The sequence below is a fragment of the Monodelphis domestica genome, chromosome 2 (genome assembly GCF_027887165.1).
Source record: "Monodelphis domestica isolate mMonDom1 chromosome 2, mMonDom1.pri, whole genome shotgun sequence".
Classification (NCBI taxonomy): domain Eukaryota; kingdom Metazoa; phylum Chordata; class Mammalia; order Didelphimorphia; family Didelphidae; genus Monodelphis; species Monodelphis domestica.
In genome coordinates, this window is record NC_077228.1 from 84,596,010 (window position 1) to 84,612,760 (window position 16,751).

At 34.1% G+C, this 16,751-nt stretch overlaps 1 protein-coding gene across 1 annotated transcript in view; it reads left to right on the top strand.

Annotated features, from left to right (window-relative positions):
* PLA2G4A (phospholipase A2 group IVA) overlaps nt 1–15,732 on the top strand; it is a 166,284-nt gene extending 150,552 nt beyond the window's left edge. The window contains exons 16-18 of the mRNA XM_007480974.3: nt 3,850–4,045; nt 4,858–5,015; nt 9,702–15,732. Coding sequence (XP_007481036.2) covers nt 3,850–4,045; nt 4,858–5,015; nt 9,702–9,833 — 486 coding nt within the window. The 3' untranslated portion in view covers nt 9,834–15,732. The remainder of the gene's footprint in view (nt 1–3,849; nt 4,046–4,857; nt 5,016–9,701) is intronic.
* The last annotated feature ends 1,019 nt before the right edge of the window (nt 15,733–16,751 follow it).

Below are 16,751 nucleotides of genomic sequence, written 5' to 3' on the forward strand. Positions count from 1 at the left end.
TTTTTTAATTCTGTATGTTTTCATTTTTAGGATTTCATTGAAAATAGCATTTAAAGAAAAACAGACTCCTGCAGCTGTGAAGTTATGACCCTGGCTTATGTAGCTTTGAATATAAATCAGAACTGGGTACAAAAATCATGGCCAAACCAGGGCAGACATGATATGGACAGATGGTTGGATGGGGAAGTAGTCATGACAACATGTGAACTTTAGCTGTACAAGCAGCAAAGTTCAAGTTTCCATGTTCATCAGGAGGCTGTAGTTATCTGTTGCAAGTAATTGAGGCTATAAAATCTTTTAATTTTCCAGATGAAGAGTCTGAGGCCTTGAGAGGCAAAAATGATTTGCTCACGTTCAGAGTGATGAGATTGTCTTCTCTCCACATCCCTCAGAGATCAGGCCCCTGTTAGCCCTCACCTAGACTCCTAATCAACGTCTCTGCTTCTAGTACCTCTTCTCTCCAATGCATCCTCTTCATAAAGTGCCAAATTGAGAAGTCCCTCACTCGTTGGTTCTGAGAATACAAATATGGAAAACAAAACAGTCCTTTCCTTTGAGGAGCTTGAAGTCTAGTAATGGAGATAAAGATTATGGGATCATAGCTTTAGAACTGGAAGGAATAGTGAAGACTATTGAGTCCAACCTTTTCATTTTATACTTTGAACACTGAGGCATGAAGAAACTAAGTGACTATGCAGCTAATAAGTGTCTGTCAGGACTTGAAAACAAGTTTTCCTGACTTTATATCTGATGCCCTCTCTTGACATATAAGCATTTAAGTATCCCTAGGTTTAATGTGAAAATGGCAGAAACATCATATGAAAAGAAATCCGAGGAAGCTGAGATCATTTTCTGAGGGATGTGTATCAGGGCAAAGAAATTTCCTGAAGGAGGGTCCATCTCCCCTTAACTGTATCTGGGAAAAAAAAGAATTCAATAAGTGAAGGGACTTGGAGGATGAGCTAAGTGACTATGAAGTAAGCAGAATGATACATTCTTGTCCATTACATAAAACCTTAATGGATGCATACTAGATTTTGTCTTATTTAATTTATTTCTCTTAAAGAATAATTTGTTAACCAAGTAACAGCTAGGGAGTATTGTAATACACTTTGCAAATACATATATATGCTACATAATAATAACTAGCTTTGATACAATGCTTGAAGGTTTACAAAGTGCTTTGCAAATATTATCTTATTTGATTTTCACAACAATCCTGGGAGGCAGGTGCTACTATTATCTACAGTGTATAGATATGGAAACTGAGGTGGATCAAGGTTTAAATGACTTGCCTAAGGTCCTGTAATTATTATATGTCTAAGATTAGATTTGAACTCAGGTCTTTCTCACTCCAGGTCAGTTGCTATTTCTAGTAAGGCACTTAGAGTAAATAATTTCTTACATAAGAACTATTAGTCCAGGCTCTCTACTCCTCTACTTTCAGCGATTTAAATGTTGTTCCAAAAGAAATTTTAGAAATCCTAAATCATCCTTGGTTATTAAAAAAAAGGGGGAAGGGAGATAAAGATTTCCTTTTTCCTATATAGCTCATTTATTACTTCAATTTTTAATCTCATTCCTAATATGTTTAAATTTTTGCTATGAAATTATCTTGCTTTCAGTTAGCCTGCTTGAATTTCCTCAAATATACTTTAAGACTCAAAATGAGCCTATATTTTAAAAAAATTGTTTGTTTTATTGGTCCCTTTTATTTCTTATGCTAGTCATTTCCTCTTTGAACCCTCCTTTGTTATAAAGCAAAATAGTTCAGTAAAACTGACTGACAAAATTATTATGTTTGACAATTAGAATTATTGTACACTGTAGTTTTCCAATTTTGTACCAAGATGATAAAATGTATATCTGGAAAAGACTTAGAAAGGGTGTCTTTCATAAGATCTCCTCTCCAACCAATTAGTATTATTTTTGTATAAATTCTTCTTGTCATTGTGTATTTAATTCTCTTGATTCTGCATGCTCATATATTTTACAAATTTCCACTTTGGAAGTTGTATTACAAATCTCATCTCTGCATATGTTACTATTCAGACAAAAAAACAAAGAAAAGAAAATAGGAAGATCCAATATTTCCTGTAAATGACCTCATGGAAATATGATTTTTAAATGACCTCAAAAAAGTATTTCCAAAGAGAAATTTCTGACACATTTCTATAATTTTGTAGTACTTGACTGGTAACTATGTTAAATTAAAAGGAAAACCAGTCACTACAGCCTGGCAAGAATTCTTGAAACAATAATGATGTGACTTAGTTTAATTGCTTCTTCAAATAGCCATTATATATTATAGTCTGACTTTTCTTGTGGCTCAGTCATTTCACTTATATATCATGACTCTTCATAACCCCACTTAAGGTTTTCTTGGCAAAGATACTAGAGTGGTTTGCCATTTCCTTCTCCAGATAATTTTACAGAAGAAGAACTGAGGCAAACAAAGTTAAATGACTCATCTAGGTTCTCCCAAAGAGTAAATGTCTAAGGCCAGATCTAATCTCAGGAAAATGGCTTCTTCCTCCATCCAGGCTAATTTAGCACTATAACCACTTCACTACTTCGTTGCCTATAGTCTGACTTACAGTTATATTTATCTTTATATAGAATGATGTGTGTATATATTTCAACATATACATATATATTAAACTTACAATATATATATATAGTATGATTTTCAGTCAGCCTCTGACTTTAAATTCATGACTTTTAAAATGCAATCTATCAGGATCCTATCAGAGGAAGTTGCTAATTTCCTTGACTACCAATAGTAAAGTATCTATCTGAAAATAATCTAATCTTTTCCCCCTCATACAATCTACTTTCCCCCTTCTCACACTCTTGCAATTAGGGAAACATAATAGGTCAGATTATTGAGTCATGGTATTTTTTTTAGATTAGCCTTTCTTCCCCCCTTTCCCATATTCCTTTTCCTTTTGGTTTTATCTTGAATAATCCTGAATAGATATTAGTAATTTTTGAGGCTTGTCAAGATATAACAAATTGAACAATGACTCAATTCTTTTCTTTTAAAATATATTTTTCTTCTTTTTTAAATTACTTAGGGGGAAGCTAGATGGTTTAGTGGATTGAGAGGCAGGCCTTGTGATGGGAGGTCCTGAGTCAAAATATGGTTTCAGATAATTCCTAGCCATGTGACTCTAGGCAAGTCACTTAACTCCCATTGCTTAGCCCTTACTGCTCTTCTGTCTTTGGACTGGTACACACTGTTAAGATGGAAGATAAGGGTTTATAAAAATTATTTAGCATAATCTTTTCCCAAAATTAAAATAACAAAATTGTTATTTGCACAGTAGACTTTTCACTGACAACCAATGTGAGGGCAATTGAACTGAGTAATTATACACCCAGTTAAGTACCCACTGAATGAAAGGTGTTACTTTGTGTGCTAGGGAGTCACAGTAGGAAACAATTCCTGCCATCATTGGGCTTAGAATATATGTTCATAGCCTCCCATAAGAATGTATTTGGCATTTAGTGTAGTATTGTTTACTTTGCTCTAATTTTAGCTCGAGGTTTAATTTTTTCAGCATCAGTTGGTGGAATGCACAATGGGGACTGTTGAAATAATATTTTCTGTCCAAAATATAAATTCCACAAGTTTTCTTAGGAGAAGCCTTGGCAATGATCCTAGCCATGTAGGCTTCAAATTTTATTTTAGTGGTATAAAGCTACTCTCTGGAATTCATAAACAAATTACCCAAGTAAAGGAGGCTCTCAATAGGAACCCTGATTTCTTCTTAATTTTGCATAGTGAAAAGAAATATATGAGAAAGAGGAATTCAAGTATCATAAATATTAATAATTTTTCCCTAGGAAATTCTGCTTGCTGAAAAATGGGCTAAAATGAATAAGCTTCCCTTTCCCAAAATCGATCCTTATGTGTTTGATCGAGAAGGTCTGAAGGAATGTTATGTCTTCAAACCCAAAAATCCTGATGTAGAAAAAGATTGCCCAACCATCATTCATTTTGTTCTGGCCAATATCAACTTCAGGGACTATAAAGCTCCAGGTAAGTTAGGAATGATTTATAGAAATTTCCGTAAAACAGAAATTGTTTTTCTTTTGGGTAGTTTAGGAGGTCAAAGGATGGGAGTTGGCTTTAAAGCATTGCTTGACTAAAAAGACCTGGCAGTTTTCATCTACTGAAAGTTTAATATGAATTAACAGTATGACATGACAGCTAGAAAAGCTAATGTAAACTTAGCTTGATTTAATAGAAATAGTGCTCCCAATAATGGAAGTAATGGACTCTGTATTCTTTGAGCCAGGTCACATCTGCAAAGTGTGTTAAATTATGGATACCACATACTAGGAGGAAAATTGGTCATCTAAACAATGTTAAAAGAAGGAATCTGGAAATCATAAACAATGACTGAAAACAACTAGAAATGTTTCATAAGAGATTACAAGGACACACAAAAGTGGTCATCAACTATTTCATGCATTATCATGTATAAAAGGGAGAAGACTAAGTTGCTCAAGAGGGATGAAACAGGACCAATCAATGGATGGAGGTTTTAGGTCAACAATAAAGAAGTATTCTTTAACAATGAGATATGATCAAACAATAAAATGGTCTAGCTCACTGACAAAGTAGTGAATTTACCTTCTGGGAAAGTAATCAAGTAGAGGTCAAATGATTTTGTAGTAGAAATTATGTAAAAGGAATTTACACTTTGGGAAGGAAATTAGCCTTGATACTCTGTAGAGATTCTTCCAAATTTAAGATTTAAAAATTCTACATGGGTGTTATTTGTCATTTTAAAATGATTTACTTTTTGTAAATTAATCTTATTATTTATATCCATTCTGCTGCAATAGGAATTCCAAGAGAAACACAGGAAGAGAAAGATTTTGCTGACTTTGATATTTTTGATGATCCTGAATCTCCATTCTCTACTTTCAATTTTCAATATCCAAATCAAGCTTTTAAAAGGCTTCATGATCTAATGCACTTCAATACAATGAATAATATAGATGTAAGTATCTCCTTTGAACTTCAATATAGCTAGATTATTTCCCAGAAAGATATGCAGTGATAACTAGATTAAATATCCAAATAATCCTCTTAAACATGACAACTACTAATCTTTGCAAAGGGGTAGTAACAGTATTGAGTTTGTGTGAATTCACAGTAAAAGAAACACACCAGCTTGGTCACATCTTCAAAAGTAGAATTTCAAAGAAAATACAATTTTGCCATTAAATGTTTCTTTGGTTTCTTTCAAAGATGTTATTTGATTGCATTGTTGTACAGTTGTTTCAGTCAAGTCTGACTCTTCATCAATCCATTTAGGATTTTCTTGGCAAAAAGAGTGAAGTGGTTTGCCATTTCCTTCCCAAGCTCACTTTATAGATAAGGAAACTGAGGCAAACAGGCTTGGGTGACTTGTCTTGGACCACTCAGCTAGTGTTTAAGACCACATTTGAACTGAGAAAGATGAGTCTTCCTGACATTAGTCCTGGTACTTTATCCACTGTGTCACCTAGTTATTCCCTTGTATTGTGATAGAATGCTACTTTTTACTTTCTTTAGTCATTTCCCCAATTGAGTTGGAAACATCCTAGATGGTATTGGTGGAGGAGAGGCTATACCTTTATCCTGTAATGCCCAGCATACTTCCTCTTATATTTTATTGAATGCTAGGATTAAATAGTTCACAGTTGACACTTAGGAAACTGATAACAAACATGACATGCTGTAGAGGATTCCAGGGCTCATTGCCATGTGGGATTTAATTTAATTAAAATACATACACATATCTTAAGTGCCTTCATCTATAATTCCCATCTACTTTTATACGTATATGTTTTCATTGGTATAACATAATCCCCATGAAGGTAGAGAGAGCTTCATTTTTATCTTTGTATTTTCAGTGCTCAGAACAGTGCCTTAGCTATAGTAGATAAATGGTTATGGATTAATCTATTGATTGTGAAGCTGGGGATTCAAAGACAAAAATATCTGCCTTTACAGAATTTATATTTAATGAGAATTTAAATAAATAAAACAGAATATACACAAAGTGATCTTAATAGGGAGATATTAACAATTGAGGATGGGTGAAGGGATTAAAAAAGAACTTGTATAGAAGCTAGAACTTGAGCAATACTTTGAAGGAAACTGGAAACTGGGGGTTCTATAAGGTAGAGGTTAAGTAGAAATATACTAAAGCACGAAATATATGTATGCCCTCCTGTATAACAAATTAACCACTTTGAGTTAAAAAATATATATCTGAAACACTTGTTCTTCTTTGAAAAAACTAAAAGAAATTTCCTGAGTATAAAATGCCATCTAGTGGTTCATACTCTGTGCTTCTATTGTGATTGAATTAGGATTTTGTGAAGCTTTATACTAAAGTGTACATAGGATGTTGGAATTGGTAAGTAGAACTTGGAAATTATTTAATATTAGATTAGATTGGAAATGATTCAATACAAAAATTTCACTTTAAAATAAAGAAACTGAGGGCCCCCCAAAAGTCACCAACTTGCTTAAGATCACAAAGGTAGTAAATACCAGCACTAGAATTTGAAGCTCAAAAATCCAATTTCATGTCTTGTCCTCATCAATGGATGACATTTGCCCTGTCCTTTTAAATTAGAATTGCTCTTGAATTTATATGGAATTTAGCCACAAAGAAGAAGAGAGATATAAAATAATTGAAGTTATGAAAGAAATAAAGGATGATTTTTTTCTAAGAATAGGAGAGATATGGGTGCTTTTGTAGACATCAATGAAGGAGCTAATATATATATATGGGAGAGATAAAAGATAATTGAGTGGAATGGTATTAGGGTCAATCTGCTGGAGAATATGAGAAGGGATAGGATTAAAGGTATGTGTACAATGATTGGCTTTAGCATTAAGAAGGGTCACTTCTTTAGTCAAGTCAAGATAGTGAGAAGAAACATACAGCTGATTTGAAATGAAGCAGGGCACATTGCAAATGACTTCAATCTTTTGGGGAAGTATGAAGCCAGGTGCACAAATGAGAGGGTGGAGGGAAAATATGCCTGAGATTAGATAACATGTTTGTAGTGGATCTTGTGGTAACATTTAGTGATTCCATTTCCTTTGTGATCAAATGAGGTAACAAATGTAAAACATATTGCAAGCCAGAAAGCACTAAAATTCTAGCTATTATTTCTTCTAGTTCTGTTCAGCATTATGTAAATAAAAGTGGAGGATGATAATGGGAATAGTGCAGGATTGGGAGTCATGAAGCATGATAGGTAAGAGAATAAGAGGGCAAGGGAATTGAGTTTGGAGGATAGGGTAGAGCTAAGCCAGTTTATAAAGGGAAGGAAGGAGAGTATATATATATATATATATATAGGGACAGTGGACTGTGAAATAATAGAAAAATAGAGATCATGGAAAGGGAAAGGATCAAGGCTAAGGACCATAATGCATAGGGAAAGATGGAATAAAACAAAAGATTATGATCATGGAAAGGAATTTTAGAGTTCAGGAATAATGAAGCAGAAAACTTATGAGTGGTAGGAAGATCAAATGTATGAACATTTTTATGTCTATCTGAGTTGGAATGGAAAGTAGGAAATAGAGATTGAGTGGCCTGAGTTTCTACTGATGCTCTTCATTATAAGCAGTCTTTACTTCATGTAGCATTTCCTATAGAATTGTTCTTTGTAAAAATAGTGAAAAAAAGCCAACTGAAACTCGTATTGTTTTCTGTCTGCATCTGCAACATTTTGTCTATATACATACTAGAGACAGCTTATACTTGCTTATGAGAGCTGATTGTTAAATTTTCACTGAGCATTTTTAAGTTGGAGACTGATAAATGCAACAAATCAGAACTTGATTCATTGTTTTATTGTTTGTCTAGTTTTAAAAGTGATGAAGAAAATTTTAATAATGTAGATTACACTTAAAAGTGAAGATAGTACTACATTTACTCATTCCCCAGAGAACCAGTCTTTAAACATTTACCAGCATATCTTTGCCTAACTTGCAAGTGTGAATTATAATGCCTTATGGAAGCAAATTGGTCACTTCATTTAATCTGAGTTACTTTGTCATTTTTGTTTGTTTTTACAGTCATTGTAGATATCCTTCTTTTGAATTTGCATTATTTAATTTGCATTCCTGTATTTCTCTGATTTTCTTGTATTTGTCAATTTTTATGGCAAACTAGTATTTTATTGTGCTCATCTTACACAATTTATCCAGCCATTCCCTAATTAGTGAGAACTCACTTTGTTTCTAGTTGTTTGCTACCACAAAAATAGCTGATGTGAATATTTTGGAATCTCTGAGACCTTTCTTTTTCTTTTTGAACTCCTCCAGGCATCCCAAACATGTACAGTTTGGGATCATTATATTAAAAGAATATGTTAAAACTATTAAACTTTTGATAACTCTCTCATGTGACTGTACTCTTTTTTTCTCAGAATAGTTAAGTCAGGACACATCTCTACCAATCATATAGTAGTATTTATGTTTCCTATTTCTATCTTCTATCAACTTTGCTATTTTGATGAGTGAGAGTTGAAAACTCCTTTGTTCTACTGTGGATTTTGTATTTTTTCTTGTTATTATTTACTGAGAGCATTTTATATATTAGTTCAAGTCAAATTGTCAACAAGCATTTATCAAGCACCTAGTATATGTAGTTACTGTGCTAAGCATTAAGAATGCAAAGAAAGAGGACACAAATCCCTGCTCTTAAGGAACTAAGAATCTAATGGGGGAGGTGTACAAATAATTACATACAAACAATTAGTAAAGATAATCTGAAAGGAACAGAACTAGCATTAATGGGAACTGAGCTTTTTTGCAAGTGGGATTTTAGCTGAGACCTAAATGCATTGAGTTGGGAGTTACAGTGTCTTGTGTAAGGAAAAGCAAGGAAGCCAGTGGAAACCACTGGATCTTAGAGTTCACTGAGGAAATAAGGTGTAGTAACTGTAGACTTGTCAATATCATAAATTTCTTCTATTGAAAACTGTTGATATCCTTTGCCCATTTATTTACTGAAATTGCTTTTTCAACAATTCAGAATGTCAGAGATACTTTATCTCTTTAACAGAGGGATGGAGCTTACTGTTAACAAGAACTTCCAGGGGAATGGTCAAAATGAATCCTTGACCTAGATTTTCTATTAATTTTCATATGATGAAACATTTAGGTATTATAAAACATAAAGATTGAGGAAGAGACTGGGTGGAAAATTTTAATCAGATTGTCATTCCATTGTGTAAAATTTTTAAAAAAATGAATTTGTGGTGACTAGATTGCTCAATGGATAGAATCACTAGGTCTGGAAATAGGAAGGCGTGGGTTCAAATTTGGCCTAAGATACTTCCCGGGTGTGTGAACTCGGGTAAGTCACTTAATCCCAATTTACCTTATAGCTCTTCTGCGTTAGACCTGATAGTTAGTGTCAATCCTAACACAAGAGGTAAAAGGTTTTGTTTTTTTTTAAATGAGTTTACAAGAGTTTTGTATTATACTTATCCATGCATATATCATATGCCATCTGAGCTCCTTCCCCTGGCAGTAGAATGTTTTCTCCTTGTGGGCAGGAATTCTGACTTTTATAACAATTGTCTATCTTTAGCACCCAATACAGTGTCTTGCGTGTAGAAGGTCATGAGTATACATGTTGAATAAACCTGTTATTTCTGTTTTACAGGTGATAAAGAATGCCATATTTGAAAGCATTGAGTACAGACGACAGAACCCATCTCGTTGTTCGGTTTCTCTCAGTAACATTGAGGCACGAAGATTCTTTAACAAAGACTCCCTAAGCAAACCTTCAGCATAGGTTGTGTGCTAGAAAGTACATCCATTGTCTACGCTTTAAGAGTTTGCAATCTTATGACAACTGGATTTGCCACAGGGCATCATTGCTCTAGAAAGCCTGGATGGAACCAAGTTGAACAGTGATTTTGCTGCATGAGAATGTTGTCTTTCTGAATTGACAAATGGCATTCATTATGTGAACACATACTTATTCATGTATTTCATCAGTATAAATTTCCAAATGTACTGTAGGAACATATATTGAATTTTTAAACATTCCTCACCAGCTGTTTTCTTCACTGTACGATTTTTTAAAAAAATGTTCATTCTTTTTAGAATATTTGAGATGATTGATCTCATGGAGTACTATTTTACACGGAGTGCAAATTTTATCCACTGACTAAATTTATCATTCTGTGAGACAACACTATTTTTATTTATGTATACAGAAATGTTATAGATGTCTTTAACGATATAAAAATTATTTTATGAATTTTTTAAAAGATTCATTGTGTCAGCACTTTGAGTGAACTCATCCAATGTTATTTCTAAGCCTCAGATTCTCTGCCCCTAAAGCAAGAGATGAAAATTGAACATAAACAACATTATTTCACATTTATCTAGTGCTTCATGGCTTACAAAGCACTTTCTTCATCACAGCCTGATGGGGAAGGAGGGGAGGGTATTTTCCTTCTTATTTTATGGATTAGAGAACTGACTCACTGAGCCAGAATGACTTGCCCTTGGTTACATAGCTAAGGAGTGTTAGGATTCAGACTTGGAATATGCCAAATCTGCTCTTCTTTCTTCTACTCCACACTAATGCCACACCTCTATAATCTTCAGACCATTTATCTTACGAGTTCCTGAGATTTGTTTTTAATAAACAAATAATGCATATACTCAAAATGGAAGCAGAAATGCAGACTCATTAAAGCAGGTTTATGTTGCATGCTTCTCACTACTGTTGCCTTGCCTGTCTAACAAAGGGAACAAGTTTTTTTAAAAAAAAATTATTAATTTAATTTCTTTTATTTTGTCTTTTTATTTGTTTATTTGTGTTGCATTTACCCTCAGAATTATTTAAGGTGATGATAATGACAGAAGCAATCTGCTTATACAGTGGCAGTCCAGCTTTTCCATTCTCCTCTGCAATTATATATATCACAAAGGATCACTAAATTTCATTATCCCATTGCTGTTATTTCTTATCTCCTGAGCTACAGTAGGCTTGTTATTTGCAGAATGTCTTCTTTCTCCATATATTATTTTCATTTTTGACTATAGAGCTTTTATTTATTTTTCCTTTCTTTTCATATTCCTCCACATATTCTGTTTCTCTTGTCTTTATTTGTATCTGTTTCTACTTGCTGTTTGCCTACCTACTTTTCTGAATGTCTGTTTGACTCTGTCTTATTCTCTTCCTACCTCTCTGCCCCTCGGTCTCTGTCTCTCTTTCCCCATAGGTTAAGACCTATAAGGAATCTCAGAGGTCATTTACTCCATTCCTCACCTCTTCCTCCCTTCACCCTAACAATGAGAGATGAGGACATAGAATCACTTGCCCAAATTCACAGAGGACTAAATAGCAGAATCAAGATTTAAGTCCAATTTTCTAACTTCAAATCTAGTATTTTCCCCACATGACCAAACTGTCTTATGGCTTCCATTAAAGCAATTTCCATTTTTAAAAAACTTTTTTTTTCTTAAAGATGGTGTCATTTAATATTCACAATAATGGGCTTTTGTGGAAGATAGAGGCATGGAGGTTTAAGGGATTCCCTCAAGTTCTCCAAATTGTCCTGATGGAAACTAAATTTTCTGGTTCTCATTGTTCTTTCAGATTCTGCAAAATGCTTTGATGAATCAGTTTTAAAAATTGGAAACTCACCATTATCTATATAGGCTTATTATTCAATTTCTGATTTTTTGAGCTCTTTATTATAGTTTAAAAACAGATACTTGTAGCTTCAAGGGATGGGGTCCCTTGAAGAATTCAAAAAGTATGATGAAGTTTGAGAGGCATCAAGGCAAAATAGATGGAGAGAAAATTGTAGTTAGAAGACATGGATTTAAGTCCTACTCCTGACTGCATGATTCTCTTCAAGTCAAATAACTTCTGGGTGACTCAGACAATTCTAAGACTATATGTTGATCTATACTGTTTGAAGAAATAGTCTCATCTAGTGTTTGCCAACCCAATGAGTTGGTAGACTTTTCAATGTTTAGTCTCGAAACACACCATGTAAGTTACTACCTTATCCAATCAATCCATTAACATTCATTAAGTGCCCACTATGCACCAGGCACTGTGCTAAATGTTCAGGATACAAAGGGAAGAAAAATATAATTCCTAGGCTCAAGGAGCTTACTAACTACCTTCCCTGCTTCCTTGTAAAGACTAGATCTGACAGTAGCTTCACTCTCTTGACAACCATCAAACTCAAGAAAAAGTTTTATTTGGTTCTGTAAATTGATGACTACTCCTGGTTCCGTGTTTGGTAGCAAAGGAAAATTGCAGGTCAATGTAGTAACCTTGCAAATATTTGTCATAAACCATGTAACTTTCTGCAATCGCATGTAGCCTTGTAGCAGGAAAACAGTGCATTGCAATCATGAATTCCTCCTAATTTCTGCGCCTTTCTTGATTCTAATTCTTGTTCCCAGAATAAAGAAAACAAAAGAAAAATCATGCATTTTGCCTCAACAAAAAAGCCTCATTTCTTTTTTAAAGTGGGTGACAGGTGACACCTGTCAGAGCTAGGATTTGAATCTAAGGACTTAGTTTTGATTTCAGATGTGTTCCTTACTAATTTTGTGATCTTGGAGAAGAAGATCTCTCACTAGTTTCCCCTAAATCTATGACCCTATGATTCTCACAAAGAAACAATTAAAAAATCAGCTCAATTTGACAAGCACTCCCTGATTTTTCTTTTCTTTTTCTTTTCCACCTCAGTTCCTTCTTTCATTTTCTGGCTAGGCAATAAGATTTAAAGACTACTATTTGAACTGAATATCCTAACCATTGCTATGGAGAAATTTGAAGGAACTTGTACCCAGAGCCCCTGACTGCAAAGAAATTTTATAATAATGGGGAAGAGAAATATTTTTCCTTCACATATACAAGAGATGAAGCACATAAAAGCATAAAGAAGTATCCAACTGCCAGTAGCTATATAGTTATTCAAGCTTTCCCCAAACATTTATCAAGCCCCTTTCTTATGTAGACAGGTATATGTTGTAAGAGAGAAAGCTTGAAATAATAAATCCTTCCTTGCTTTTATGGATTGAATGGACTAGGCCTACAGGTAGAACTTTTAGAATACTTAAAGTGACCAGAATGAGTGGGTAAGTCTGGGAAGGCTTCAGAAGGAGGTGAGTATTTTGAGGGATAATGAGGGCAAACTAAATCCTCTCCCTTGTTTTAGCATCATCCTGTGGGGCTCATGGTAGGTGCAATAAGTAAATGAGTGAATGCTCATAAATCCCATTTACTTCATTCAAACTCTTCTCTTCATTTGATGTTTTCCTACATATCAATAAGCAGAGCATTTTCAAATCTGTACACACACATACACATTAGATAGACACATACACATACACACCCACTGCTCTGAGTGCAATGCACATGATTTGCAAATAATGTCACTATCAGGCTCAAGTACCTGCATCTTCATCCCAATTAGCATCATCTACAGCCAGTCAGCACTTTTTATCTATCCTTTTTCAAACTAACCAGACTTACAGACACAGACTCATTCATCAAATGGGTTATTGTTAATCAGATGGATGTGCTCTTATGTGAATTAGGGTCACATTTTTTAATTGTCGAAAATGTGCAAGCCCCTGAAAAGTGTTTGCAATGAATTTTTCTCCCTAGACATTGTCTTGATACTAAATAAATCTACCAGGTGATTAATAAATGCCTCAGGTATTGATGAATAGATTTTTTCCCCCTGTTTGGCTTGTAAACTGTAGAAAACCAAAAGAAAATAGGGGCAATTATCTTAGCACCTGCTCTGTAAATTGTCACAGTAAAAGTCAAATGAAAGTTATATGCACAAGCCAGAATCATAGTAGTGAATTGCCCCATTCCTCCCAATATGGTGTGCCTACACAAAAATTATGTGATGTCAAAATGCACAGTTGGAGGTTGGAAATTTTGCATAGGTGAGTGCTTATTCTTGGTTTCAATATTGTTTCATTAGAAAAAAATTCAGACCAACATATATATTCTATTCCAATTACTCTAGCCCTTTGTTTTCAACAATATGCTCAATGCATACAGTATGTAGAGAAAAAATCAGGACTGAGGAGATACAAGATTAATCAGAAATCATTTTTGATCTCAAGAAACTTAAAATCTAATAGGGAAAAAGACCCCCGTAAGTGTTTCCAGTATAAAGGAGAATCAATTAACAAATAGTGTTCTAGGCATTGTGTTATATGGTGCGTATAGAAAGTCACAAAACAAAGTTTACATTCTATAATGGTAAATGCATAAAAGGCATAGAATAAAGTGATATCAATCAGAGTGAGACTTTTAAGAAAAGAACCATAACTTTAAATTTTCAGGGCAACATAGTTTTCAAGAAGAACTTAAGATCCAAACTGGATATTAAAGGTTGGCTAACTTTGGTAGTCATAGATGGAATGCTGAGAGGAGGGCATTATAGACATAGAAGAGTAACGTGAGCAAACTGTGAGAAAGCATGAGAAAGCAAAGAATGGATTTGGCATAAGGAGGAAAAAAAGAAGTTGGCAAAAATAACAGAAATATTTGAAATTGTTCTGCCTGGCCCCACACTTTCCTTTTATTTCTCCATCTTTTTCTCTCTTTCTTAGTATACCCCACCTTTGCTGTTTAGGCATTCATGTACATGAAGTTTCTCTCTACTTAGTCTGTGTATCTTTTCTTTCTGGCTTTGTTTTCATTAATCCTCACATTGGGGCTATGACAAAGTCCCTTGGCAGTAGTTCTATTGCAGTATGTAGTAGTTATTGATGAGAAAAATAGTTTGTCACAAAATTTTGAAAGAACTTTCTGGGTACTCCCCCTCCTCTTTCCCAACCCATTTTTCATTCCTGGTTTTCCTATTTCCATCCTTAAATGCTGCCATAATGATAATGATCTGGCCAATTATATATTTTTGCCAAACTTTCTACATACTTGCTTCCTTCTTTTCACTTAATATTCTTTAAATGAGTCACTACTGCTCATAATCTTACTATATTATTCTGTAAGACTTTACAAAAAGTTTATATTCTAAAATAAAATTGTTTGTTTCTTGGCAAAGCAATCAGGTGCTATTGGCCTAAGGTATTGTTAGGTTCTTTTGGCCTCCCTGCTGTGGCAATTAATTTACAGCTGCCAAACTTTCTTATGGTAATCTTTGGAAATTCTTTTTCCTTTCTCCATTACCAGTTTTTGTAGCCATGAATATATCAATATCTTGTTTAAATAAATCAAGTTGGAATTGGTTTCATTTTATTTTTTCTCATTTTAATTTTCTTTTAATTTGTTGTTTATTTTAATCTTCACTCCCACAAATTTATGGGACTCTGAAATATCTTTATTTCAGATACCAGTTGTTTCCTGTAAAATTGTAATCACCATTTTTCTAAATGTTATTTGGTACTAATTATAGCCAATACTTCTTAATTGTTTCTGAAATAGCCATGATTTGTAAGTGGGCAGAGGCTTCTATGTACTAGAGAAAACTTGGACCTCTTTTTGTTTATTAATTTTGAATCAAATTGTCAATAATTTCCATTATTTCCCTAGAACCATCTTTACTTGAAATCAACTAATGTTAAAGTCCATGTTGATTTAATTTCAAGGAGTAGAATGAGTTCTTCACTAAATTTTTCTGTAATTCTGTCTTTAGTAAATTTTGGCAAATAAACTGCAATTATATTCATGTTGCTGTTTTGGTGATGTTTTCTAAAATACAAACTCCTCCAATTATCCCCAAAATTGTTTCTCTTCTTGTTTTTAAATTCACATCTCTTTATTTGGATCTTTTCAAGAAGAACATGGAAGCAAATCTTCCAATGATGTCAACTTCCTTTTGTCTTCTGGTTTCATCTCTAGCAAGGGTTCTTAATGTGTGTGTGTGTGTGTGTGTGTGTGTGTGTGTGTGTGTGTATTGGACCCTTTTGGTAATCTAATGAAGGCTAGGAACACTTTCTCAGAAAAAATGCTTTTGAATAATTAAAAGAAATGCTCTTCCATTTAGAGATTAGTGAAGATGAACATCTGATTTTTAAATGTTAAATTTTCTATGACTACATTCCTCAAGTGGTATGTGAGCTCACTGGTCATTAGGACAAGAAGACAGGAACCCCTGAGTGGCTCAGTGAATAGAGGACCAGGCCTGAAGACAGTAGGTCTTGGGTTCAAGTCACTTCCTAGCCTTGTAACTGTCGACACATCACTTAACCCTAATTACCTAGCACTTACTGATCTTTTGCCTTGGAACTAATACTCAGTATTGCCTCTAGCATGGAAGATAAGGGTTTTTGTTTTTTTTTAAATAAGTTAATGTTTATAGATTGCCTAAGAGCCGTCTGATTTTAAGGACATTCTGCTTTCTAATATTTTGCCACAATCACTGCATAAGCAAAAATCATGTGGGATTGAGGGCCATTTTGTATTATTCTTTATTTCATGGGCTGCTACAGCCAGATACTTTATAGCTTAGAAGCTACATTTCCTTACAGCGATATCCTCTGCATACTTAGGTGGAAATATATAATCTGTTACCAGGACCTTAGAAAGATTAGTGAGGAGACTCAGTACATAAGAGTGCCAGGTCTAGGGTGAGGAAGACCTGAGTTCAAATCTGGTCTCATACATTTATGAGTTGGGTGATCCCGGGCAAGACACTTAAAACTGTGTGACCCTAAATAAATCACTTAATTTGTTTCCTCATATATA